Source organism: Bombus bifarius, unplaced genomic scaffold, assembly GCF_011952205.1.
Source record: "Bombus bifarius isolate JDL3187 unplaced genomic scaffold, Bbif_JDL3187 scf7180000009243, whole genome shotgun sequence".
NCBI lineage: Eukaryota > Metazoa > Arthropoda > Insecta > Hymenoptera > Apidae > Bombus > Bombus bifarius.
Window position 1 is genome coordinate 188056 of NW_022884989.1, and position 25577 is coordinate 213632.

Sequence of the window (25577 nt, forward strand, 5' to 3'; positions counted from 1 at the left end):
AGACGTTTTCAATGAGAAATAACCGAATCAATTATGGGGCCACTTGTTACGTTTTTGTATTAGGATTTACGCATGTTTCGTTATTGATTTCGCTGCTTTCGCCACGGTTAAACGAGCAACGCTGAACAGCAATTCCTCGGTTCGTGCTTATTTCCTCTACAAACGTAACGTAAATATTGGTCGCTTATTAACAATCGTCGAGATAAAATATTCGAGAAGAATTGTGCGACGAGTAAGGATAATTGGTACGTTTGATTCGTACGCGGTAATTGAGTGGTGGAAAGGGGAACGAGCCACGTCGGGCTACGGAACACCATTTATTATCGAATACTCATAACCCGTGATCTAATTGTGGAACAAAAAGCAGTCGGCGATGACATTTCAGCGCGTCGAGATCACATTAATTATTTGCGAAAAAGCAACCGCGAATCGTGGTGGTTTTCGTGCTCGTCGAACGCGTTCCGCTCTCTTTGTAAACAAAGGGGATGGCGGCCGTGGTAGCGACGCGAATTGTTTGCAGGAAAAATTTCACAGATCGTAGTTGCTTCGATAACGTTCTGTGCTCGCGACTAGGATAAACAGAAAACGCTCACAGACCGGTTTTCTCGGTGATCCAACTTCGAAGGACTGTCACACGCGTGTAAACGCCGGGATAAGATGGCCGCGCGCATCCAAAGCCCCACGATACGATTCCGATCAGTTTGTCATGCTGCACCAACGGTCCGCCACTGTCGCCCTGTCAAAATCATAGTTTTATTGAGAAGAATTAGAAATTTGCTTATCTTTAACGCGGCAAATGTTACATATACAGGGTGGTTGGTAACTAGTCGTACAAGCGCAAAGGAGGTGATTCTATGCGAAAAAAGAAGTCGAAAATATAGAATAAAAATTTTTCGTTCGAGGCTTTGTTTTCGAGAAAATCGACTTTGAATTTTCGCTCGGTACGCGTGCGGTACGTTATAACGGATCTCACTGTAGATCGTTGTCTCCATGGAAACATTTAAAAAAAAAAAAAGAAGAAATTAAAAAAAAAAATTTGTATTCTATATTTTCGCTTGACTTTCCGCTTGTGCCACCAGTTACTAACCACCCTGTATATTGTACCATAAGTTTACGGTATTATTTATCGGTTTCAAGTTATTGGGGGAGGAATTTATTTCAATGGAACGTCATTTCAATATTCGTAACGCTGATATCTGATAATCATGTCACTCTTCCCTGGGAGATTCTTTTCCTAATCCCAAATTTCTCGTATGCAGAGTTTTTTTTGCAATTATAATTATAATTACAGAGTTACTAGGGTTTCTTCTATAACGCCAGAATTCTTGCTTCTACAGGATATTCGCAACATTCGAACGCAACAAGAACGCGAGCGGACGTTCGTAAGGATTAAATGGAGCATCTGAAAGAATCGAACAAACTCTCTGGTGCATTGTTAGTTGCAACCGGGCGTTCGAACGTCCTGCGAATGCTCGATTTCCGATTCGGTATTTCCGAACATTCGCCAAATGGCGAAAGAATGCTCGTTTGCGGCGTTTTAATTCTCAAAGTATACCAAAGTGGAAGAAGAGCGAACGTTCGTCCGCTTGGTCTAAACCTTAATATAATCGATCGATTAATCGTAAGTGATCGATCATGGCCTGAGGGACGAAACATTATCAACTTAATGACTACGTTGAAATAGAATTAATGCCACGAGTGTATTGATTCGCATGGAAGAAAGCTACTAACAAATTAACGACATCGAATTACCTGACAGGCATCCTTTCCTCCGGCATTCACATAACCAGCGCATATCATTCTTCGTGTGATTGGTCTGGTCATGTACAAACGGGAACACTGAGCGCTAGAAACGAGTGGTACTTGCACTTTACGTAACCGTGTGGTCAGTGGACCGTTGTTTCTCAAAACTCCCCAACCGGTAACCATCGCATTGCTGCCAGCCGTATAATGATCGGCTATTGGTGCCAGCAGGATCGGTTTTACCCGCGAACTGTACACCAGCCGCTTTTCCAACTGAAATTGTAATTGGTTTGAACGGTGCCAACCGTTGAGAGGCTGTGCATTGCGGAATTGATTGTGAAACGGTAATTGAATTCTTCGGCTTTATTCCACGGAGGCCCGTTAATAAATAAACCTTGTCGATCGACGCTCGGTTTGCCCTAGACCTAACTTCACCGACCGCCCGGATTTTCGTTACCGCTTGCTTTTTTCAACCGCTTCGAAATGGAGCGTGAAGTCGTCACGCTTTTACCTTGCTCGTGATACCCAAGTTTTTGCAGGTTCGATCATCGTTGCAGTCTTACGAATAGTTTACGAGTTTAGTTTGTAGGAAACGGTTATACGTTGAGACGCGAATGTGTCGATTCTTAAGAAAGTCATACTTTGTATCACGCGCAACAAGGTATCCGTGAAAATCCGTTCTTTAAAAAGATCAGTCAGGTATTATTGGAATTTTCGAGTGTTTAATATCAATCAGAATTTCGATTAATCGATTCGAAATCAGTACGGATAGATATTGAATCTTTGTAGAAAACTAATTCTCTTAATTCTTCATTCGCTTCGAAATTTCCCGTATCTTAGAATCTACAGGATGTTATACGATTGGGCGATATGAGACTGTTTCGAATTTCTGGTTAAACAAAGTAGATTTAGAAAAAATAAATATCTTATTTCGCGATATACGAGTATTAAGTTCAAAAGGCACGCGCAGAAATACAAGAGAGTAGTGTACAATGAAATTCGACGATTCAGTGTCCAGAAGTGGCTCGCTAACCTCTCATATAGAATTGTCGTTTCTTTCGTTTTACTATTACTTACAAACAATTTTACGAACAATTCTACAGCCTAAAATCGTACCAATTTCGATGAAAAGGGCGGCAACGTTCGAATAAAAAATAGCAGAGGAATCCTACTCACCCGAATCAGAGCAATATCGTAATCCGCGATGCTTCTGTCGTAGCTCTCGTGAGTGATAATTTTTTCGGCGATGACTACAGTGGCGTTGTCCTCCGTAAGGTCGGAAGTGCCTGCCTTGATCGAAAAGAAACGAACCAAGGGGCTGAAATCGGAACAGAACGAAAGAACGCTCATTAACGCATCGTTCGCGTCTAGGGCTATTCGTAGATACACACGCGTTGCATAACGAGATCGATGGTGCTTGTTAACGAAACTAGTACTAGGGTACGTACCTCTGGACACAGTGCGCGGCTGTGACGATCCATTGCTCGCTAATGATAGAGCCACCGCATACGTGACGATTGTTAAATCGAAGAGACACCTATAAATTTCAGTCGGCGTGTATCAATTTTGCGGACGATCAGACCAGAAACAACTGTGAAATTTGTGATGGAGAAAATATCGTCGAAATACGGAACACGACCAGCCTGTTAAACGAGGATTAATATCTTTCCTGATATCTGCATCGAGCGAGCGACTGGGTTTCAAAATGCCGAACTCGTGACCGTGGTCACGACCAGAAAATTACAGCTGCATTCGAGCTAAATTATTCCCTTTTTTCATATTTATAGTATTTGTAAATTTATAGGATTTGAAAATTAAAACGCAACGTTCGCGATATTTTTCGTTTTCTTTCGATGACACGCGGCTCGAAGAGGAAGAATCAAGTCGAGGATTTCCGGATGGTTAATTTTGCTCGCCTTGAAGAAGGGAACTTAAGAGGAACTTGGGAGCAACTTGAGATAATACGTGGAAAAAAGGAAAGAGATGGACTCGACGGACGATGTTTTTCTTCGACAGGTAAAGGTGAACGAACGTAAAGCTTCGTCGATCGTTGTACACGAAGATACATCGGTCCTTAATGGGCTGTTTTGGCGCAAGCCGCGAGACGAAATGTTTCCACTCGACGGATTTCCACCAATTAATCTTCGCCAATTGCGGGAACGATCGTTTCGAATACTTACCTGGTACGGATGTTCATCGATACTTGCTGGCTGGCCTCCTACGATGCGACTCTCGTCAGCTGGAAGAATCAATAGTTGAATTTGCGTTTCCACTTGTCTGCTCGTTGAAAAACTACTAATCAAAGCGCGATATCGTTCGATGAATTTCCATAGAATTTAATGACTTCCCTTAAATCGAGAACTATCGAATAATCGTGAGTAAGAGACAATTGCACTCTGTTAAAAGCATCGCGTGCTCGTCTCGGTTTAATAAATCAAAAATTGAGCCAATAATCTAGCTACGGAAAAATAATAGAACAATTTTAATAGATTTATCGTACAAATAAAGGCAATTTAACGTGCAAATAATTTAAGACTATAAACGAACGATACGAAAACACTAATTTAATATATCTGACCGAATAAATAAACAATTAATATTGTACAATAAGATGTTGCCGAATTTACCAATTGAAATCCATACGAATTAATAAATTCTTATTTAACTAGAAATTTAAAAATCCTTCGAATCTTTTTTAAATCAGCGACAAAATGTAGTAAATCGTGGGATGAATGAAAGCAAGGAAAGTATGAATTATAACGATATGCTTTTTCCTTCTTAAGTACTTCAAGCGTTCAAAGTGTTTTTTTATCGAATTACAGGCCAATCGTACGTACGATCTGTGAAAAAATTCTGCGAGAGCCCGAGTAGAACGAGCTGCAATAACAACAGCGGCGTATACATGCTGGGAACCTGGTTCAAGAACTACCTGGTCGCCATAAGGCTCGCCCTTCTTTTATTTCGATATTCGGGTTAATTGTCCTTCGTATCAATTTACCCGAACACGAGAAAAATGTCCGATCCACGAAAGTTTCAGACTGTCGACCTGAATTCCACGTCGATTACGTAAAAGCAGCAAGACTAACGTAAAATTTCAACGCCGTGACCGCACGATAACGTTATTTCTTCTGGAAACAACTGTTTTTCTTTTCTTCAAAAACATTATAACAAGTAAAAAACGTATGTAACATGCAGAGTTTCATTTTAGAATCATTTTAGTGGGTCGATTATTTACGGTACCAAGAGATCAATAATTTCTGCACAAGCGTTTCACGCGTTTCTTTCTGATACCATCGAATTAATAGAATTTTAAAGATGTTTAAAATTGCAGTGTATTTATTCCACTAAAGTTATACTATATCTTTGATGCTATAAGAAGCAAGTCGTTCCTCTGGAAATTGTCTCTATGTACGTGAAAAATATGAGACAGTTGCTGCTTTGCGTGAAGCAACGAAGCTTGGAGATGGAATCTGAAGAAACAAGACAATTATATACGAATTTATAATTTATAACTTGTTAAAGTATACTAACCATGGAAATCGTTCTATTAAGTGAAAATAATTTGACAGCGTAAAACGTATCGCGTAGTGCGTACATTTAAAACGTAATTGCTCGTATGCCTTAGACATCTGACATAAATATGCGCGAAGGACGATCGATTTCCAACGACGCAAGCAACAACAGCAATTCGACTCTCGTTTAAGAATCGTAGTAACCGACCCGTGGGATCAGGAGGAAAATTCGAAATACACGGAACGTATCGAATAGTCATTAGGCAAGTTCGTTGCACACGATGCAGAAACCGACGAACCGACAGGCAACGACAGACTGTTGTTAAAAGGATATCGATTGCTCGGGGAACGTAATGCCCGTTGCATTAGTATGCCGAGTCTGACATGATTCTTACGAACGCGCAATCGGCCAGGGTAAATTCTCTGTTAGAATCGGGCTCTCTTTACGAGACGAAGATGCCGATCAACGCCGGCACGTACAATGGCGACGCTTGTTTCCGCCGCCCTTTACGAGCCAGCCATCTGTGCAAAGCTGCAAAATCGTTTATGCAACGGCATACCGACGGAAGGTCTCAAGCACGTCCGAGTCAGTCGTAAAATTAATAATTCTCGATAACGAACGGCCTTCTGCCTCCGACAAGAAAAGGCGAGAACGAGCAGAACCGACTTACATGCAGCATCGCGCTGCATACGTACAGCATGTTTCTTAACTTTCTCATAGGAGAGCTCGAGAAAGAGAGAGAGAGAGCTCAAGAAAGAGAGAGAGAGAGAGAGAGAGTTGATGAAACTGTGAACTGTAGCGTTATAAATTTCATATCGTAATTCTCGTTGGATTCATTTTTGATCGATTCGTGCTTTTTGCTAGAGAATTTGTCAAGTTAAAGGAGAATACGAGGGAATCGTTAATGGTACGTGCGATTTATGCTTTCAATTTTACGCTGAGAATTTCGTTTCTTCTTTCCATTGAAACATACAAACTTCGTATAATCTGCGATTGAATATAAAATAAAAACGGAGCATATATGTATATCCAAAGTTTTGAATGACCGCATAAGTTGTTGAATTGGAGTAATTTCTAGCTTTAAAAGGCTTAGACTATGTGTTTGAATAGACGAATTTCACGCGAATAATTTACTCGAGCGTTTCGTATTGTGAATGATAGAATAAGGATTTCGAATACACATTTTTATTCGTTGAAACACGAACTTAGCCGTAAAAAAAGTTTGCTCGAATTAAACCTAAAAACATCTTCGTGTGTCGCAATGTGTTTTTCATGAAATAATGGTTTTTGATTTTAACTCACTGACGTTTTCGTTTTGGAAATACAAGACGGCTGTTAAAGAGGATTAATGTTACACGATAATAACGGATACTTTGTTGCCATTAAAAGTTGCATTTTGTAAATGTGGAAAAGATAAATCGTACAACGCGCACCGCACGGTTACATGCATAAACATGTAATGGAAGAAATTTGTAAATGTACATATATTCATATATTTAAACGAGTTTATCTCTTCAAAATGTATCGTTGAAATTCAGTAACTATGTGCATATTTTCATATCAATGTGTACCTATGCTGTTTTAAAACTGAAAACACTTTTTAAGGAGTTCATATTTCCCAAAAACTTACTAAATATTTATTATTATAACTAGCAAATATTTTGATGAATAAGGAAATATTTACTAATATGTAATAGAAAATTAACATCTTTTTTGGATTAAGAAACCTTTTTTAGTCGTTAAAGAAAAGCGATCGTTTAAGGATGAAAAAATTACGTATGAAATTTAGATGTTCAGATTTAAATATAAAAATACTTTATCGATTAAAAATCCGCATTTTGTATACTGTGGTATGTAAAAGAAGGTGCATAGTCACATGGAAAAGTTCTCGAACTGCAAATTAACTTGTTTTATTTTTTATTATTAATTCACTTTCCTTCCAGACATCAGCTTTTCATTCATCAGCTATCATTCACTCCTTTCGAATCTTTTCTTCTCTTTTACGATAAACTACAACTCCTTTTTCTTTGCTTTTCGGTGAATAAAAAGCTGAATAAAAAGAAGGTTTAAAATTTTATCGATCGAGACTCTGCATTATTCTTGTAAAATTAATGGTTACTCATAAGGCTAAAGGTTTTTCATTCAGCTAACAGTAGCACCATTTCGCAAAGGCATCCGTGGCGAATTGATTATCGCGGCGAATGGCCTTTATTATTGCTTCCGGTTCTGCCTCCATTAAGATAATGTCGTAACCGTTCATCGATATGGTTCGACGGCACTTAAAATTGCGTAGTTCTTCCAAGAAAATGAACAGTATCGCGATATCGGCTGCGGTCTGGCCGATCCGATGGAAAGTAAACTGCTTTAATCGTCGTACTTCGTGATGCAAGAAGCATTAATTGCTTCAGGGCATTCGCGAAATATTTCCTCCGATAATTTATTAGCACTGCAAACGCCTCTGTATCCGTTGCTTAATTGGCATCGTATGGAGAAATAAAATGTTCACTTCCCGAAATAAAAAGAACGAAAGTGTTCGCTTCATTTTATGTTAATGTAACGAAAATAGTTTTATTCGTGGATACGAAAATCGCGATAATCGCATGGGATTATTGTTCATTCTCGACAACGATCGACTTTTCTATCAGCCGTTAGCGGATTGGCGCGATACCGAAATTAAATTTCCAGTTTCCAATGAAAAGTGCTCGTCTCATTATTCGTAGATGCGAGAATTTCGCGATAGTTACGTCGAGTTATTTTTCGTTTGCAACGACAATCGACCGTGCCCCGGTTAATTCGCTTTTAAGTTGAAAACTTTCGGAAAGTACCCGCTAATTGACGTTCAAATTTCGGTTAACGTGTTTTAAAATCCAACCCGATTTCTACGCCCGCGGAGTTAACGCAAGAATTAAGCTTAAATGGCGGAGAATAGACGAGCGAACGGTTTTCGGATGGTTACGCTTGCCGGTGAAAAGTGCGCCTCGGACAAGATTGCTTGATTGCGCGATAGAACGTTAATTGTTGAAACGGGAAACAATTATGTCGGCGAAGAGTTTGCAGCGACGCTAATTGTTTAAAATTTTCGTTGGGAAAGTTTACGTTGACGAGGAATGTTTCAGATTTGAACCATCGAGTTTTCATTTTATTCAATGTTTCTTCTATAACAGAAATCCATAACATTTTTTTATTGTTTCTGTTTATAATTAAAAAATCGAATATAAATTTCAATAATATGACTTAACAGCTGTATAACTTATCGAACGCTTAATAATATCAGATACTATAAACTATCCTGTAATAACAACTTAGACAATTTTATACTTTGATAGATTTGTCAGATTTATTTCAAATTTCACGAATATAATCGCGATAGTGGTGTCTCGGTACGTTAATCGGGTCTCAGAATATCTCCTATAAAACATATAGTATATTCGTAAAAGGTGTCTACTACTTTCGTGAACCACTGTACGTAGGTATGTATAAGTATATAAAGACGTACATAATCGGTTGTTAACAACGTGTTAATCGAAAGTAACGTGACTATTAACGTTACGTTTATAATCTTCATGCTTCTGTCTCGATCTCAAGCGAAGCGATTAAATCGAGCGTATGTTATTGCAAGTCTGTTGTCTCGCTTCAGCCGCATCGTGTCTGTTGAATATCAAAAACTGCAACGAACAAATAGAATTTCCAATCTCTAGTAACTCTAACTTTATTAATAACTAAATTCCTTTCGATCCGTTGTGATCCTCTTTTTCTCGTAACAAGGAGAAACATTGCTCCGTTTCCGTTAAAGAATGCGAGCAACGAAACCACGAAAGTTTCCCTTTAGTTTCTTACAGAAGGTTCGAGGAAACAAAACGAATAGAAACGTTATATTTTTCAGCATGGGAGTCATTTGAATCACACGGTTCGGAAATTGTTTGCGATTCTATAAATTTTCGAACTCACTGGATTTACTTTCAATTCGGTCGAAATTTCGAATGTTTGCAAACCAGCAGTAAAATCACGCATACGCTCGGAAAAGAAGAATCCTTTCAATATTGAACGTTCCCGCATTCACGTCGAAGTCTGCTAAATAAGCCTCGCTGATGAGTTCGTCTAGTTCATCTAACTTTTTTCATTTTCTTTTCTTTTCGTTTTCTGCTTCTAAATCACGATTTGAATCGCGCAATTGTTGAAAGTCCCATTCGTATCGGACCCATAAGAATATTATTCGATCCGACGTATGTATATAAGCCAGAGTAAAAAAAGACTTGATATTAGATCGATAATCATCGGAGTTTAATCCTTTTTATTTTATGAATCCTTTTAATTATCAATATTTGAGATATTTAAAGAACTCTGATATTTCGTTTCTAGAAAAGGAAACAGAACAGAATAAAACAAAACAAGATATATCTAAGTGTAGGGAGAATTTTCCCTATATAACTTCTTCTATCTTTCTATATATACTGTCAAATTAGTGTCATCGTATCTCGAAATGACGACGCGAGTAAATCTGAATCGCTAAAACTAGGACATTAATTTGATGGATGGATAATAGATAGGACTTCTCGACGTACTTTTATTCTCCGTCTTTATCAAAAATTTACTGACGCTATTTGTAAATTTAAGACTTGCGGGATTGTTGTACGCCGAGGGACATTAATTTTACACTTGCGTTTTCTCCTTTATCCATTGTCGCACAGCAGAAACTCGCGTGTACACTCCGGGAAACCTGGGATCTGTGCATTTGCCCAAGGACCAAGACACGATGCCAATTTGGACTTTGTTATACACTAACGGTCCTCCGGAATCACCCTGTGGTACGTGGAAAGGTAAGTCACAAAGATGGGTCGTGCGACATTAAAAATATCGATAAAAATAAATTTCGTTTCTCAATAGTTTCGTTAATAGTAACGCATCTAGCAAACTTTCGATATCATAGTGCAATACGACGGTACAATAAAACTTTCTGAAACGAAAGAAACAAAGAATAAAAGAACGCTTTTAGAAATTTACCTTGCAAGCGTCTTCGTTGTTCGGACTGTCCGTGCATATCATGTTGTCCGTCACCGTGATGTTTGCGTTACTATAAATCTTTTTGCATTCCTTTTGGTCTAGGACAGGTAACGTCAACTTTCTCAACGAGATCGACATCGGGCCGTTCTCCTACAAGTACATAATGGAATATTATCTTCCGAATAATATACCATTCCGAAGCGCAGAACGTCTGTGAAGCGCGTTCGAAGCGGCGAATATTGTCAACCGATCGACAAACAAATCTTAATATTTACGAACGTGAACGTTGACCAAACTGTCAAGTGATCGCGTCAAACGCAGGTTTATCCAAGACGGTAAGCCAAGAACTTACCGTCACATATCCCCATCCTGTCACCACTGCTTTTTCTCTGGCGTTTACCGAGCTCGAATAAGACGCCAGGGTGATCGGTTTCATGGTTTCGCTCGTAGATATCTTCTGCGGTAACTACGAACAGATATCGTTTTTAAGTTTAGCTATGGAATTTACAAATTACGATCGAGTAGGATCCTTTAAGGTCACGGTATAGATTTATCTCTATTTTTTAATGGCAAATTTTCAAGTATTTGTGTACTTGTAGAATTACGTGATTTCTCGCGGAAAAGATACGAGAGAATAAAGTAAAGGTGTAGTCGACAAATATTGTTTAGACCAAAGATCTTCCAGTTTCCTTCAAAAAGTTTGTATTTCGATCGTGACTTACTATTGTATGTATCGTAGATAAGAGATAGGAACGTAACAGGGATTAATTTTCATCAATGTTGACAGACTGAAAATGTTACAACTGTTTGTGCGTGTTTTAGATGTACGATAAGTAGAATTTTGTTTATCACAGTGCGTGGTATATTAGTTTGGGTCATCAAAATATTGTGACTAAAGTTATTCGAGAAAAATTTTGGCAGGTTTGAGAAACATTTGGTTGGTTATACGTACGCATTACAACCGGAAAACAGACTAACAAAATGTTATCGAATAATCGTTAGAAATGCTCTTGATCAGAAATCATTTCCTTTTCTATATTATAACACGAACATCGTATCTTATACTTTTTGACTAGTAAAAGGAAACACCTATCAACAATTGGAAGAAATTTCCGCAGTGTAAATAAACAGAGGTTGATTTAAGTATATAAATTTCGATTAAACGAAAAGGAGACACCAAACACGATGAAACGCCGTACGCTTAAAAAATTAGAATGTACTTGGAAAATTAGGGGTGAAGAAACGTACCTTTATCAAAGCAACATCGTAATCCAATGTCTTGCTATTGTATTGTGGGTGGCGAATTACCTGAAGCCCCTGCTTGATCTCCGTGCCACCTTTATTGTAAAAAGTACTACCCAAGCGAATTTTAAGTTCCCAGGCCCCTAAGCTATAAGAGAATTACAATTTAACGTGTGAATAGTCATCGTTACGCGACTATCGTGCGTCCCGATAATTAGTAAATTATCTATTCGATGCCGGATTGTTCCATTACTCTACTTATACGAACCTTGAAACACAATGTGCCGCCGTTAACACCCAATCTTGGCTGATTATGGAGCCTCCACATAACAGTTTTTGTTGATCGTGAATGGATACCTAACACAGAGAAACTTGGTCATGGGTTTCCTCAATGTTTAGCGACAAAATTGCGTAAACCGTGATCAATTCACCTGATATGGACAGTCGGTGATGTACGCGTCCTGCCCCCCTATAATCCGAGGTTGGAAACAGAGCGCGTATTGCAGCGTGCACAGCAACAACAACATCCGCCACATGGTTCTCGACTGAAGGTCCAACGCTATACCGTATGCTTTTAAATCAGAGCAATCAACTTCTTCGCGGAACTGATAAGACATCGACGATGACTTGATACGAGCATTGAAATATTACATAAATTATGTCGTTCAGGTGGATTCGTCGCGTAGGCGTAAGCGCCGTCGCACGATCGTGGCAAACTTCGATCACGTTTCCTCCTCCTATTTTTCTCGTCTCTTGCTCTTTGCTCGTTCGTCGTTGTCTCACACGGCTGCGAACTTTCCGATAGTTCCCGGTCCACGTCGCGTCTACATTGATTGCCCGTAACAAAATTTTCTCTTGACTCTATCTCTTGATTCTTTGTTCCAACGGGCGAGAAAGGTTGGCGAACCACTCTCACGGTGCGAACTTACGTTCTTCATTTCCGGTAGGTAGAAACTCGCGTGAAACAAGAGCCGTGAGCCGAAAAAGGAAGCGAATCGAGAGTTGGTGAGACGAACGAAACGGAGATGCGGTCGTAGGAGGAAAAACATATAGCGGAAGGAAAATTAATCGATGCTTGAGTACTAGCTTAAGTAGATATCAACTTCTGTGAAATCACGTTAATCACGAGATACGATTACGATAGAGCGCACGATTACGATAATATCCGACAGTGATATTAACAGTAAGAATACCAATATTGTATTCTATCACGTTCTTTTTCTGTAAATCTAGGTATGTTGTACGGTGTCCAGGCTTTGCCAGGTCCACGTTTAGACCTATCGCTTAAACGTGTTCGAACCATAAAAATGAACTTTTATCGAGTTATCGTTGGATCTTGCACATATCTGCGATATCCTCTAGAGTCGAGACGAAAACCAGAGACATCCTTGGCAATGCCCTCCTCTTACTCTCGTCTAGTTCTTTTTTACGAATAAGAATGCTACATCGTCTATTCCAAAAAATTTCACGACGACTCCGAAAAAGCGACGTTATCGTAACTTCGCTTTTACAAGTCTCGCTTGTATTTGATTAATCCGCGCGTGTACATTTTCAGCGTGAACTCGACCGTGGAACAAACACCGGAAAAATAATATTTGAACTAGCCTCGTACGGATTACGATTTATCCATGCAACATTTCACCCTGTAACGTAGACGCGACAGCGTCCGCTCTCGCCGTACGCGGTCTCTATATAATTTTTACTACGACCGACTGCAATTTCGATTACTCCGCAGTAAATAAAATCCGATCCGGAAATAAAACAATTGAAACGACGACAAATGGTGTTCCATTTGTGGCTGGTAAAGCGTATCATTCTTTCTTCCTTTTTTTCGGTTTCTCTCCTATTTTCTACGTCGTTGTATCGTTGCTTATTCGCGCGTACACGCCAACACTTGCAAATCTTGTCACACGTAATAGAGCCTGCTAACGAAAAAAGCTAAAAAAGGGGAAAAAAGGAAGAAAAAACGGGAGAGAGTAACGGAGAAAAGATACACAGACGCGATTTATTCAATGAACGCACGTTATGGACGCGTACAGTTTGGCATCGTGTACGGATGTGTATTGTATCGATTGCAGCCGAGGGCTGATACGAAGTGGCGCGAACAGCGAAACGCGCCTAGTTTCAGAAACGCGGACACGTGTTTCGAAACGTTGCGGGACGAACGCAGAAATTAATGCAATGGCAAACGACCCTCGTAAACGTAAAAGGCCAGGCGGTAGCGTTAAAATTATACGATGGCCGTATCCAACGAATGCACGGCGGATACCTATCTCAAGTGTATTATAAATGTGATGAACGCGGCTCGCAAAGGAAGTAACGTGTATTATTTATAGCACGGCCGACTGAACGCAATGAAAATAAGGCGGCATTAGCCGGCCGGAGCTGCGAAAGTGAGGACCACGAATAATTCCACAGCGTGTAATCCGGCTGAAAATTACCATTTAAATTTCAGTCCTGACCACGACCGCCACGCGTTTTCCGCGACTGATGGGACGAGAGCCCTTGATTAACTGCGCTAAAACCCTCTCGCTTCGAGAACGACACTTCGTATTGTTTCAGTTTTGTTTCAGCCGGAATTTAGTTACCATTATCCTTCTGACACGTTACATCGGGACGTTCTCGAACCGAAAGTGACTCGGAGGGAAAATTTCGACGAATGAAATTTATCGATATGTAAAGTCTGGTACTGTTGACATATAGGTGTCGAAATCCTGTACGAATTCTAGTTTATACAAGTGAGTAATTCATTTGTAGGATTAATCATGTTTATCGAAATATATTTGATTTATCTTTTTATATTTCTCTTCTCTGTTTAACGTTGAACGCATCATAGTTATGCTTCGATAACGTGTTTTTCAACTGAAGAGCGTCGGGAAATCGTAAGATCGTTTCATTTATCGATGTTTTATATTATGTTAAAATTTTTTTAGGAAATTTACATGATGCAACTTTAAACGAAATAGGGTGTTTGTACTTAAATATTTATATTTCGATTAAACATTCCTCAGATCCCTATTTAGCTTCAAGCTTCCATCGAAATTTCCGTATTAAATTTCGTTATTCGTTATACTATATACAAAACCAGCCAATGTGAATTCGATGTATTATTAAATCGAGTATACAGAACTCCGCAGAAATTAATGTATTTGATAGTTAATATCCAATATGGATTGAAAAGGTGGAAAAATATACACTGCGGACTACGCTACCGATTTACAACTTTACACAAGGACATAAAAATTCATATTCTAAAAAAATTTCAATAAGTGAGACAGCAATTAACAGTGATAGAGTCGACGAGGGGTAGTTGTTACATGTTTCAGATATTTCTATATCGTGAAAAAAAAAAAAAATAGAAATTCTACTGAAGAAAAAAAATGTAGATGTTAAAAGACAATAAAACTCAGTAATTATAAAGAAACCAAGGCAGATATCACAGGATAATTTTAATTTATAGTATAAATACAATTTATGTATGTACATTTCATCGGAAAATTTTACCGCATACGGTAAATTCAGTAAAATTCAATATCTATATAAAATTTTAATGTACCAAACTGAACAACTAAAAATTAAACTGAACAAATTCTATGGTAAACATAAAATCGATTTTCATGTGTCCTCTGCGTTTCTACCTATAGAAAAATTACTGACAACATACCTACTGTATTCTGTTCGAAATCGTGAATAATTTCATGAATAATTTGCGAAGGTCGATTTAAATGGGACACTCTGTATATTACACTATATAATTTTATTACGAATAGTTATCTTCGCTTATCAGACATCTGCAATTTTTTTATCCACCGATTCTTTCAGTGTCGGGACATTGTAGTCGGAACGAGCCGACAATTTAATCGAAATTCGTTTCGCTATTGCGAAATAATAGTTTTCACAGAACGATATTCCTTCGGTGAGCTTCTAGTAAACGCGGCATCCCTCTTATACGCGAACTTCCTTCCAGGTTAATTCGTTGTAATCTCTTCGTTGAAATTTCCAACTTCTAATACTTGGGTTCTACCCACGACGCACTGCACGGAAGGCTTAACACGAACACACACGCATAACACACAAGAGTTTCTTGAACGCTCTAGAGTTTCCGAAATTCCGGTTTATCATAATACGCTGATAGCTATACATATATACGTTTTTACGCGCCTCCAACGCGCTCCTAACAGAAAATGGATAATATTTAGGCGATCTATACGATAGCGAAATTTGTACAACGCACATGTAACAACGGCGTATGTTCGCGCCGAATTCGGCTGATACACGAGCTTCTTAAACTGTTCGCTTAATTTAAGTTCATCGAGGAATATTCCTTTAATAATTTCTTTAGGAATATTTGGAAGGAAATTTGACAAACTTGAAACTCAGTTTCACTGCTACTTTTAGTCGGGTTATTAATTCAATTATGTACCTCTCTTCCTTTATCACCGATTAAATTAGCATACGTCAGTGAAAGAACAATGAAAGATAGTTGAATTGGGAATATTTAAAGTATCGGTATAATTCTTCTGTTTCGTAAAGATGAAGTATTTAACGCTAGAACTACCGATAATTAACACGAAGCTATTTCTATCAAAACAAATCAAAATGACTGGTCTTTAAAAAATACGTAATAACGGAATATTTTTATACTTATTGATTTATTACTTTCTTACAGAAGGAATTCCATGTTATGTAGTACATTTTTGGTATTATTAATCCATCTGGGACGACGATCCCTAAAGGACGGTTGACGCATTTATAAAATTGTAGAACCAGTTATTTATACCGGTGTGGTATTTTTAGTGTTAAATATCGAATATTGAGATGAAACGTTGTATTTGATACAATGATAGTTATATCGAGTCGAGCAATATCTAAATACAAATAAAGCAATTAGTTACAAGAATATTAATTAATATATCGGTGATATAAAAAAGGTCACACGAGATTTTATCTCTCCTCTCCAAGAGATATTTTGTCTGCTGTTCACCTGTAACACAACATTCGTGTAAAAATGTATAAATTACGAATCAACGTATGGATGTAGGTATATTTACAAATCGAACCACGTTCTTTTTTAGTTCATGAATGCGAACGAATCAATGCACATCACGATGACAGCATTGCGCAAGAGAAATAATGTAACTCTGTTTATTGTCGGAGCGTTTACTCGATTCTTGACTCACAATCAGCCACGGTAATCCGATTTCTGATAAAAAAGAAAGAAAAAAGAGAGAGAGAAACGAAAGAAGAAAAACGCTGATCGGAAGTGTGCGTCGTATCGGCGCGATACGATTATTGAAATTACGGTGAACGACAGATACGGGAAGGGGCAGGGGGAGAGAAGGACGACGTTTATCCAAATTTATGGCGGATTCGCGTCTACGCCGGATTACGAATGCACATTTTACAAGAATTCAAGCGTTTCGGGTACTCGCATCCCGCTAAAATATTTTCGCAGAGCCGATTGGCGAAGGCCAAATGGATAGAGTGTCCCAGCTGGAAACAACCGAATGAAATACGCCGACGTGTTACGAGAATCGTTGCGATAATTTTTGCTCATCGAGCGGCGGTGAGGTCAAATTGCTGAGGCATCTACGATCGAGCAACCAGCTCCGTGTTCGTTTCGCGGGTCAACGATATCACGCGGAACATGGAACGGCGATTAAATCGCGTTTTACTCACCAACTTTGCAAAACCGGAAGTACGTCGATGCGTTCTTTACGCAACGTCTGCGTTCGGTTCTCCGCGTTCGTTGATGACTCATTAGGCACGTTACTCATATCAAAAGGTTTTCGTTCAGCATCTTGTTTTTCCGCATTGCACGCTTTTAGTTTTCCTGTGAATTATTTTGCCGATAGAATCTTCATGGTACTACTACGACGCTTTTGGTAATTGATAATAAACGAGTTAGACGAATTAGAAGACATAAAATATATTTTGTGCCCTTTTTCAAAGAATATTTGACTCGTTCGTTTGTATGTAATTATTTTCAATTATATTGAAATAAATATCGGTAGGAACATTGTGCGAAATAATAAGATAAATAACGATCAAATTTTAATTGTCCGAGGTTGCGGAAGTTACTGTTTTATATAAGAGTGCGATGTTCTATGTAGTATTATGTTTGATCGTTAAAATGTGTTTATCAGTCATTATCGATCGCTGCTCGAACTTCTCAGTTAGATATCTTTTTCTGTATCTGAACGATATTATCTATAGGTACACGATGAAACGTTTGAGAAAGATGGAAGAACGCGAAGACTGAAATAGGAAATACTTTAACGTACATTTGAGAATAATTAGAAGGATTCTACGTTATAACCGGCAAATGTATTCACAGTGAATCTATATATATATATGCGAAAGATCAACTACCACGGAAAACACAAAAGGTTAATAAACGAACTGTAAACCATAAACCATAGGAACCATGAACGCGTTAATCAGTTTAAAATATTTCAGCTCGTTTTTTGGAACGTTTTTTTGAAACGTTACGTTTCAGAGTTTCAAAACGGTGGTCGAAATTAAACATGTGAAATAATAATTCGCTCATTGTCGTGTATAATCGATGGAAGCAGCGATCGTTCGCATTAATACTTTGCTAAATGAATGGTACAAACGGAGCACGAACGAGATTATCAATGATATTTTGAATATGATTAAATAAAATAAAGCAGTACGCAGGGAATTCTCGCTATATCGTCGATTTATCAAACAAAATATATCCCAGGAAACCGATAATAAGAATATTGTACGAGCAAAAACAATGAACGGTCAAATTGACATGTAGGATTAGAATGTTCGAACGATGATCAGCGCGACAAATTTCCAACCGAACCTGATATATGTTAATTTAATAATAAATATCGCGTTACTTGGTACTCGTTGACGCGAGAAACACACAATCAGAGATATGGGAATACATGTTCCATCTGTCGTTGCCAGATCCAGTATTTATCTCGTGTTAACGATTCGTTTTACGACAATGTGTGCAGCGTGACGTGTGATTGAAATTATTTTTGGGGATAATAGCGTCCGCGCGCGACCGGTTAATTAATTCGATGCCTCCTGCTAAAAAATGGCATTACAAGTGAGAACGACGGAAATTACAGATGCGTTACGTATTTACGAAGTCGGTGGCGGCTTGTACATTAACTCCGCATTTACACGGGTCAATTAGCTCCGCGATGAATAATCGTATGAATAATAAAACGATTCTTTCAACGCGATATTGATGTTAAAAACGATTTTTCCTATCGCCGATAACATCATCTTCGATCAAACGAAGGACCCTAACGTGTCGTCGCAAAAATGGGGCAAATGAAGATTTTAAATGAAAAGCTATTTATAACTCGATAACAGTTTTCACAGTTTCTCTCGTAAATCGTACATTTGCGAATAAATTTATAAATTTCATTGAGCGATGTAGGTATATTTTTATATTGTCAACTATGATTTTTCTTATGCTGTCTGAAAATAAGTATTGGAACGAATACAATACAGCTCGAAGACATTGAGGTATAAGAGTCAAGTAAATATTTTCCAAATTTTATAATGACTACATTTATCGATTATAAAATCCATCGAGAGCAGTACAATAGAAATTTCTTCATTTGGATTTTAGTAATATCGAGTAATATTATGTTGTATACTGTGTTCGGCCAACCGATTCCATTTAGTTAATTCATTTACACGAAATTATAATTATCAATTTCAGTTTCTGCCTATCGTTATTCGAAGAGCACAACAGATTTACAAATTTTATTCAATTTACTGTATTATGTATAAGAAACAGTAAAACTTTATACTTTTCCATCTTTCTAACAAATCGAGAAAGAGCTGCTTCCATTTAATAATGCAAATAGTCTGTACAACGACGTAATATCAATATTTGTCCGATTAGATTAAACAAGCGTCAGAATTTTATAAGCATGGGTTCTACCAAAGCATCCAATTTATGACATGTTGTGACATAGAGCGACCAACGGATCTTTTTCTCAGCGTTATCTTAATAACTTGAGCCATTCTCTAATTATACGCGGAAAACACGTTTGTTATGAATGGCGATTTAGCCCTTAATATCGTAGCCTTAGCCTTAATGTCAAAGCATTAGCAGTCTGCCGATAAATGCAAGAAAGAGACAGTAATTCCGGGGATGCATTGTTTATGCAGAAATTACGTATTTGCGGCTTTATAAGGAACACCCGGTTCCCTCGATGACCTCAAACGTTGCAACGATGTACGCTTTGCTGTTCTTGATTGCCTTTGGTTCGCCGATATTCTGTGCGGTTTCCACATATGGTTCGAGTGAAGTTTATTTTATAATTAATACTATTTGCGTTATATATTTTCTGCAAGATGGCAAGTTTGAAAGATTGCGACAGATTATTTGAAAATTTGTCCAATTAAGTTCGATCAATGTTCCGATAATAAATTAACGTGTTGATTATTAACGAATTGTTAGGTATATCATGTGTGTAGCGATTCATTAAGATACATTGTGTCTTTAAATAAAACGAAGTGAACAGCTAGTAATTATGTGTACTATGTTTACGTTTATGTTGAACAGATGTTCGTTTTAATTTTTTTATAGTATCGGCGCATCAGTTACAACATTAAATTTTCTTATCGTGTTTAATTCTTCTAGTTAGCTGCATAAAACATAGGTAGGATATAGAGGTATCTTTTTCGAAATTAACAAATATTTCATTTTATCCGTTGGAGGCAGAAATTGTAACTAGATCCATATTTTCCATATCCCTTAAACTTTCAATTAAATGTATCGTAACTTTATCTTCCGCGTAATCAAATTAATATTTTCTGCAAATAATTAAGAAAATTAATGGAAAGACGCGGAAGGAAACAGAGTTATGCGGAGCGCGTATCAAAGGAATTAACCGAGCGAACTTATCAACGTATCGATATCGCGCGAAACGCATTAAACGATTCGTCTGATTTGAATGTTGTACAGCCGATTACGGAAAAAGAATCGTCTCGGAGTCAGCGAGATTCCCGGGACCGGTAGAATCCAGGATTATTGGAGGGGAGAAGGTCGCCATAGAGGAATATCCATTTGCGGTTAGTATAACGTGCGATCGATCTTCACGGTCGATTTGGCATTTAGAAAATCGTTGCCTCTCGTCGCAGGTCTCGTTGCAGAACAATGGTACGTTTTTCGGTCACCAAGTTGAGCATTTCTGCGGCGGCGGTATCGTCGGGGAAAAGTGGATAATAACGTCGGCGCAGTGCGCTCTCAGGCAAGATTAATACATACCGCATTCTCGACGAACGATTTTCATGTGCACACGATTCGTACACGCGTCTTTCCTTTTTTTCTTTTTTTTCATTTCCTTTTCCTTATCGCTTTACAGGGTAGAAGTGAAGGCATTTCACGTGAGAGCGGGCACGTCGCGTTATTACGAGGGTGGTGACATTTATGGTGTCCAAAGCGTCGTGATACATCCCGCTTTTAACGCAATTAATTACGACTACGACGTTGGTCTCGTTGAGGTAATACATTCTCGCTTGTCGCGTTACTGTACGTGTCATCGCTATTTAGTGACCGCTACGAGTGTCAAGATATTATCGAAACGAACGTTGAAAGCGGAGAACGTATCAAAAGGTGTAATTAATAATCGATTCGTTACTTCCAAAACTAGTTTTTTTACATCTTTGATATTTTTGTTAAAAATGAAACTTCGTATCGGTTGTAATGTGCACTTTGCTGTTAGTTATCTTCGTTCGTAATCGTAAATGTGTATTTTAATTCTGTGATTCATTTTATCAGTTTAAATTGAATCAGTTTGAACACCGTGAAATGGTATTTAGCGTCACAATGCATTAAGCAGAAACAGACAGTTTAAGCGTTAGAATCTATCGGAGATTACACTTTTAATTATTCATGGCCACTGAAGACTATTTCGTTTATCGTGATTTTCGATTTCGTTGAATTTGAATCTCCCTTGAATAAATCCTAAAGTCAAACAAGAATCTAGTAACATCTTGAAAAGATGTGATAATAATTCAGTAATAATAAAATGAATTATTCGACAGATATTTCGCTTTCACCTCGTTAAATAAATCATCGATTACATTTATCATTTATTATTTCCTGCAACATATACTACACTAATATTTCTTCTGACGTAGCTGTCCGACAGTATAACGTACGATAGCACGAAGCAGCCCATTAAATTGCCCAAAACACATTCGATGATCGACGACGATTCGCTGGTTAAAGTTCTCGGTTGGGGTATATTCGAGGTAACTACAATCTGAAAAACTTTCGGATTAACGTGTTTCGAAACAGAATATAGGAACGCTGCCGTTTATTACAGTTATTCGGTCCGGTCTCGGACGTACTTTTGCATAGTACGATGCGGAAAATTAATAACCAGGACTGTGAGGAAGCTAGTGGTGGTGACTTATTAACCAACAGGATGTTTTGTGCCTTATCGGACACTGCTAGACCCTGCGTTGGGGATTCTGGCTCGCCTCTCATTTTTCAGGGCACATTATTCGGTGAGTTTGAATATTCGTTAAAATTTGATCTCCCTTTTCTTCATAATATGGAGCACATTCTGTTTGACTGATCCATTCTTGAACATGCTTGTTTCTTCAGCCGTGTGTTTTAATTATTTTAAATCGATATCAATCGTGTCTCATTTCGATATTCGACACGTTTATCGATTACGAGCGACGTTGTTGACATTTACAGGGGTGGTATCCTGGAGTCGATCATGCGACAGGCAGTATCCAACTGCTTTTACAGCTATAGCAGAACTGAAAGATTGGATCACCGACATAACCAGTATATCTTGATTTTCCGTGTATTCGAGATCGTAACGCGATGTAGGATATATTACGACTCACTTGTAATATTTGCTGCATTGTAATGCAGCTTCCTTTGTGATATTCTGAAAGAATTTCAAGTTCCCGTAGATTTTATAGTAGAACAGTCTTCTTCGAAATGTCTTGAATTTGAAACGCATCTTAAAATAATGGAGAATATGTGAATTAATTTTTCAGGAGAGGTAAATGTATGGTATCATCGATGAGTAATATCACTGTATGAAATATGTATTGTAAAATAAAATATGTATATATCCTGTATTTATAATTGCACGATATACGTGACGATTTTCTCTGTTTTCCGTTTTTCTCGTGCGAGAGTATGAAAAGAATTTTACTCGAAGCTTGGCTGCAAACGCTTTATTAGAAAGTCATAAGCAAATATTGAACGTAGCATGCAATGGATATTGTAACAAAGTAACGGATTCTGTATTGCAAAATATTTAGAAAGTTGATAGATGACTCAGTCGGATGTTGATATTCTGCAAAAATTTTCGAGAAATCCAAGATGCGATAAATTCTATATTATCGATGTCTAATCCCTATCAACAGTGGCATCGCAAAAATATGTCATTTTTATACGAGAAATTAAGTATATTAGGTATCAGTCGTGTCAAATTGTTTGAAGAGACGAGATATTAATATATAAAAACGGATAGAGTAAACACAGTAGATTTTTTGTATTCCGTAATACGTATAGATTCATTTTATGCTCCACTTAATATCTGATTGTAACTTTGTAATAAAATGTTTTCAGCTAAACTCCATGTAACTTCTTTTCCTCATTTTTCGTCTTTAGATCATGTTCCTACAACGTGTTGAGAAAAGCAAGAAATACCCTGTATATTTTTACAATCTAGTGAATTTGTACGAACATTTTTCTTATTAGAAAATCAATAAAACTTCAACAAGAATTATGAAGATATACGAGGTGTTTCGAAAAAAAAGCGGGAGAAAATTTGCTGAGAAATAGAATGTTTTAAACATTCTGTGTGTCGAGAGATTTATCGAAGCAGAGTGTAGAACGTACGAGACAAAATATCGATGCTCTTCTGCAGGGAAACTGATAGAAATCCGTATAAGCCGAGAAGAGAAACATTTCCCAGGATGACATTGGAAAGACACAGAGAAAGAGAAAGAGAGAGAGAAAGAAATGTTTAATTTCGAACCTCCTCGAGACGTCGCGGCGTGAGCTGATAGCTTTCGACTGGCCATTGCAATAATCCTATTAAACCGCAGACACGATCCAATAACTTTTCTGTCACTGGCTGCTTGCACCGTCATCCGTTCGACTGTTATTTTTATTCCGCGATCCAGTGGTCATATTCGCTCAGGATACGGATACGCGAGAAGCTAAAATAAATCAACGCTGGATTATCATTTCCTTTGACAGCTCAAGCGACGTCATAATTAATGGTAAAAGGTAATGGATGCGAGTAATCGAGATTGGTAAAGAATTGGGAAAAGAAGAAGGAAATTAGGTAAACATATGAGAACGAAGAAAATTGTGCACAAAACAAGATGCAACTATTCTTTATATTTGATTTTGTTATTGAGAATTATTTTTCCGGGGTTGATAGCGATCTTTTATCAAATAACGTTCCAAGAGAAGGAAATTAATTGTAATGTTAAGGTTCGTACGATTTCGAATATTCAACTGAAGAACGATAAAAGGTAAAGTCGAATTCAACGATTTTGAATCTTATATAGCTTATATAAAATTTCGATCTTTTCGTCGACTTTCGCCATCTATTATTTATTATCCAATATATTTCGAAATATTGAACGCTCGAAGATTGTTCGCATTTAACGATTTCAAAGAGTAGAATTTATTTAAATAAACTAATTTTATAAAAAATATTAATTTTCTATTCTAGCACAACATTATTTAGTACACTTATATATTTCACCTCACGAACAAAAAGAATTAGCGTTTCTTGTCAGATTTTTTCAATTTTCCTTCACAAAACCAGAAGAAGAAGAACCATATGGATCTCATAAGTTGTAATAATCCTTAATCCCTTAAATAACATAATTTCTGAAATCGATAAAGTAGCGCACAAAATATAAAATTAGAAGGAAATATCACCCCTGTCACGAAACATTCTCGCCGTTTTTCACTATCAATTTACAAGCGCCAATTGCCAACGACGCACTGTGTTGAAGTTATCCGTTGGAAGTATAAAGTAAATCGTTCCATAAATAATTTGAAGCAGCGATTCCTTCGATCTTTTTTGTATCGAGAAAATCATTGAAAATCGTTGGAGCAATCTTGGACGAGCGTTTTAATTCTCGTCGATGCCAGGTTACCGCGTCTCAGCGAACCGCAGGATTAATCCGAAAACCATGGCTCCGATTCAATAAACTTTCCGACACCTTATTCATTTACGAGCGCTAGTCGCGAAAGCTCGTTTCACTCGGTCGACTATTTCCGCAGCGTCAGAGGACAAAGGAGAAACGGTTCGATACTCCGCGCCGGCGAGGATGCGGACGAGCAAAGATGCCAAAGATGAGAAACTACGGCTGATATTGAATTAACCTTAATGCACCGGTAATGTCATCGCGACTATTGCGACAGAGTCATTACGTCCAAGTGACGCAATGCGTATTACGCGCCTGTTACAGAATGGTAGCGCGCATGAGAGCGTTGCCTCGTTTTGGTAAGAATCTTAGCCAAGAGGCGCATTAAGCTGGAAAACATTGCTCTCTCTGTATCCAAAAACTGACAGTTGCTGGCGAGGATATGGAAAATTCATGGTAATGGTCGCTGTTTATATTTTGGGTGTAATTATTTAGCTGGTGAAATGAGGATTCGAGGATTGCTTTTTGTAAGATATTTACTTGGAGAAACGTATTTTGAGAATAGTGCATTGAATATGATTTGTACTGAGAATTTGGTATTTTAAATCCCTTAATATATAAATTTCTCTTTGATTTAACAGTGAAACTGAACAAACTTTTTGTAATAAAAGACAATTGAGAATGAAATTCGGCGTACAATATATATTTTTTATAACGTAATATGGATGTACGTACTTTTTAGTACGAAGTATCGTAATTTGGATCTACAAAGAGATCAAAGGCTAAAATAATCGCTTAAATTAAAAACAGTCTAAATTAATGTTCGCATGTGTGACGGGTATGTGTTTTAAGTAGTCGATATTTGTAATTAGAAAAGAAAATCGAAGAGGAGAGCATATAATTATCGTTGGAGAGTGTATTAATACTTT

General features: G+C 37.8%; 3 protein-coding genes across 3 annotated transcripts; 1 reads left to right on the forward strand and 2 right to left on the reverse strand.

The window, feature by feature from the left end:
- Positions 1-441: 441 nt before the first annotated feature.
- Positions 442-5956, reverse strand: LOC117214739 (trypsin-4-like). Its single transcript, XM_033461034.1, has 5 exons — positions 5927-5956; positions 3192-3280; positions 2860-3061; positions 1753-2016; positions 442-736 (listed from the first exon to the last, which is right to left on the reverse strand). The coding sequence occupies exons 1-5, from the start codon at positions 5954-5956 to the stop codon at positions 590-592; spliced, it is 732 nt and encodes a 243-aa protein (XP_033316925.1). The 3' UTR covers positions 442-589.
- A 3859-nt stretch (positions 5957-9815) lies between these two features.
- On the reverse strand, positions 9816-12162 carry LOC117214746 (trypsin-7-like). The gene is made up of 6 exons (XM_033461053.1): positions 11931-12162; positions 11768-11856; positions 11506-11647; positions 10610-10723; positions 10258-10407; positions 9816-10056 (listed from the first exon to the last, which is right to left on the reverse strand). Exons 1-6 carry the CDS (start codon positions 12114-12116, stop codon positions 9907-9909), a joined length of 831 nt encoding a protein of 276 aa, XP_033316944.1. The 5' UTR covers positions 12117-12162; the 3' UTR covers positions 9816-9906.
- Positions 12163-19697: 7535 nt separating this feature from the next.
- Positions 19698-22518, forward strand: LOC117214778 (trypsin-1-like). Its single transcript, XM_033461100.1, has 7 exons — positions 19698-19797; positions 20468-20574; positions 20644-20753; positions 20868-21006; positions 21646-21759; positions 21834-22017; positions 22214-22518. The coding sequence occupies exons 1-7, from the start codon at positions 19713-19715 to the stop codon at positions 22315-22317; spliced, it is 843 nt and encodes a 280-aa protein (XP_033316991.1). The 5' UTR covers positions 19698-19712; the 3' UTR covers positions 22318-22518.
- The last annotated feature ends 3059 nt before the right edge of the window (positions 22519-25577 follow it).

Bases quoted from the DNA above. Each gene is read 5' to 3' on its own strand.
- LOC117214746 (XM_033461053.1), bottom strand. From the start codon at position 12,116: ATGTCTTATCAGTTCCGCGAAGAAGTTGATTGCTCTGATTTAAAAGCA. The intron at 11,857-11,930 runs GTGAATTGATCA...TCTCTGTGTTAG, and splicing joins TCACCGACTGTCCATATCAG to GTATCCATTCACGATCAACA. The intron at 10,408-10,609 runs GTAAGTTCTTGG...ATGTACTTGTAG, and splicing joins CAGGATGGGGATATGTGACG to GAGAACGGCCCGATGTCGAT.
- LOC117214739 (XM_033461034.1), bottom strand. From the start codon at position 5,956: ATGCTGTACGTATGCAGCGCGATGCTGCAT. The intron at 3,062-3,191 runs GTACGTACCCTA...TTCCGATTTCAG, and splicing joins GCCGCGCACTGTGTCCAGAG to CCCCTTGGTTCGTTTCTTTT. The intron at 737-1,752 runs GTAATTCGATGT...TGATTTTGACAG, and splicing joins GAGGAAAGGATGCCTGTCAG to GGCGACAGTGGCGGACCGTT.
- LOC117214778 (XM_033461100.1), top strand. From the start codon at position 19,713: ATGACCTCAAACGTTGCAACGATGTACGCTTTGCTGTTCTTGATTGCC. The intron at 19,798-20,467 runs GTTCGAGTGAAG...AATGTTGTACAG, and splicing joins CTGTGCGGTTTCCACATATG to CCGATTACGGAAAAAGAATC. The intron at 21,007-21,645 runs GTAATACATTCT...CTTCTGACGTAG, and splicing joins ACGACGTTGGTCTCGTTGAG to CTGTCCGACAGTATAACGTA.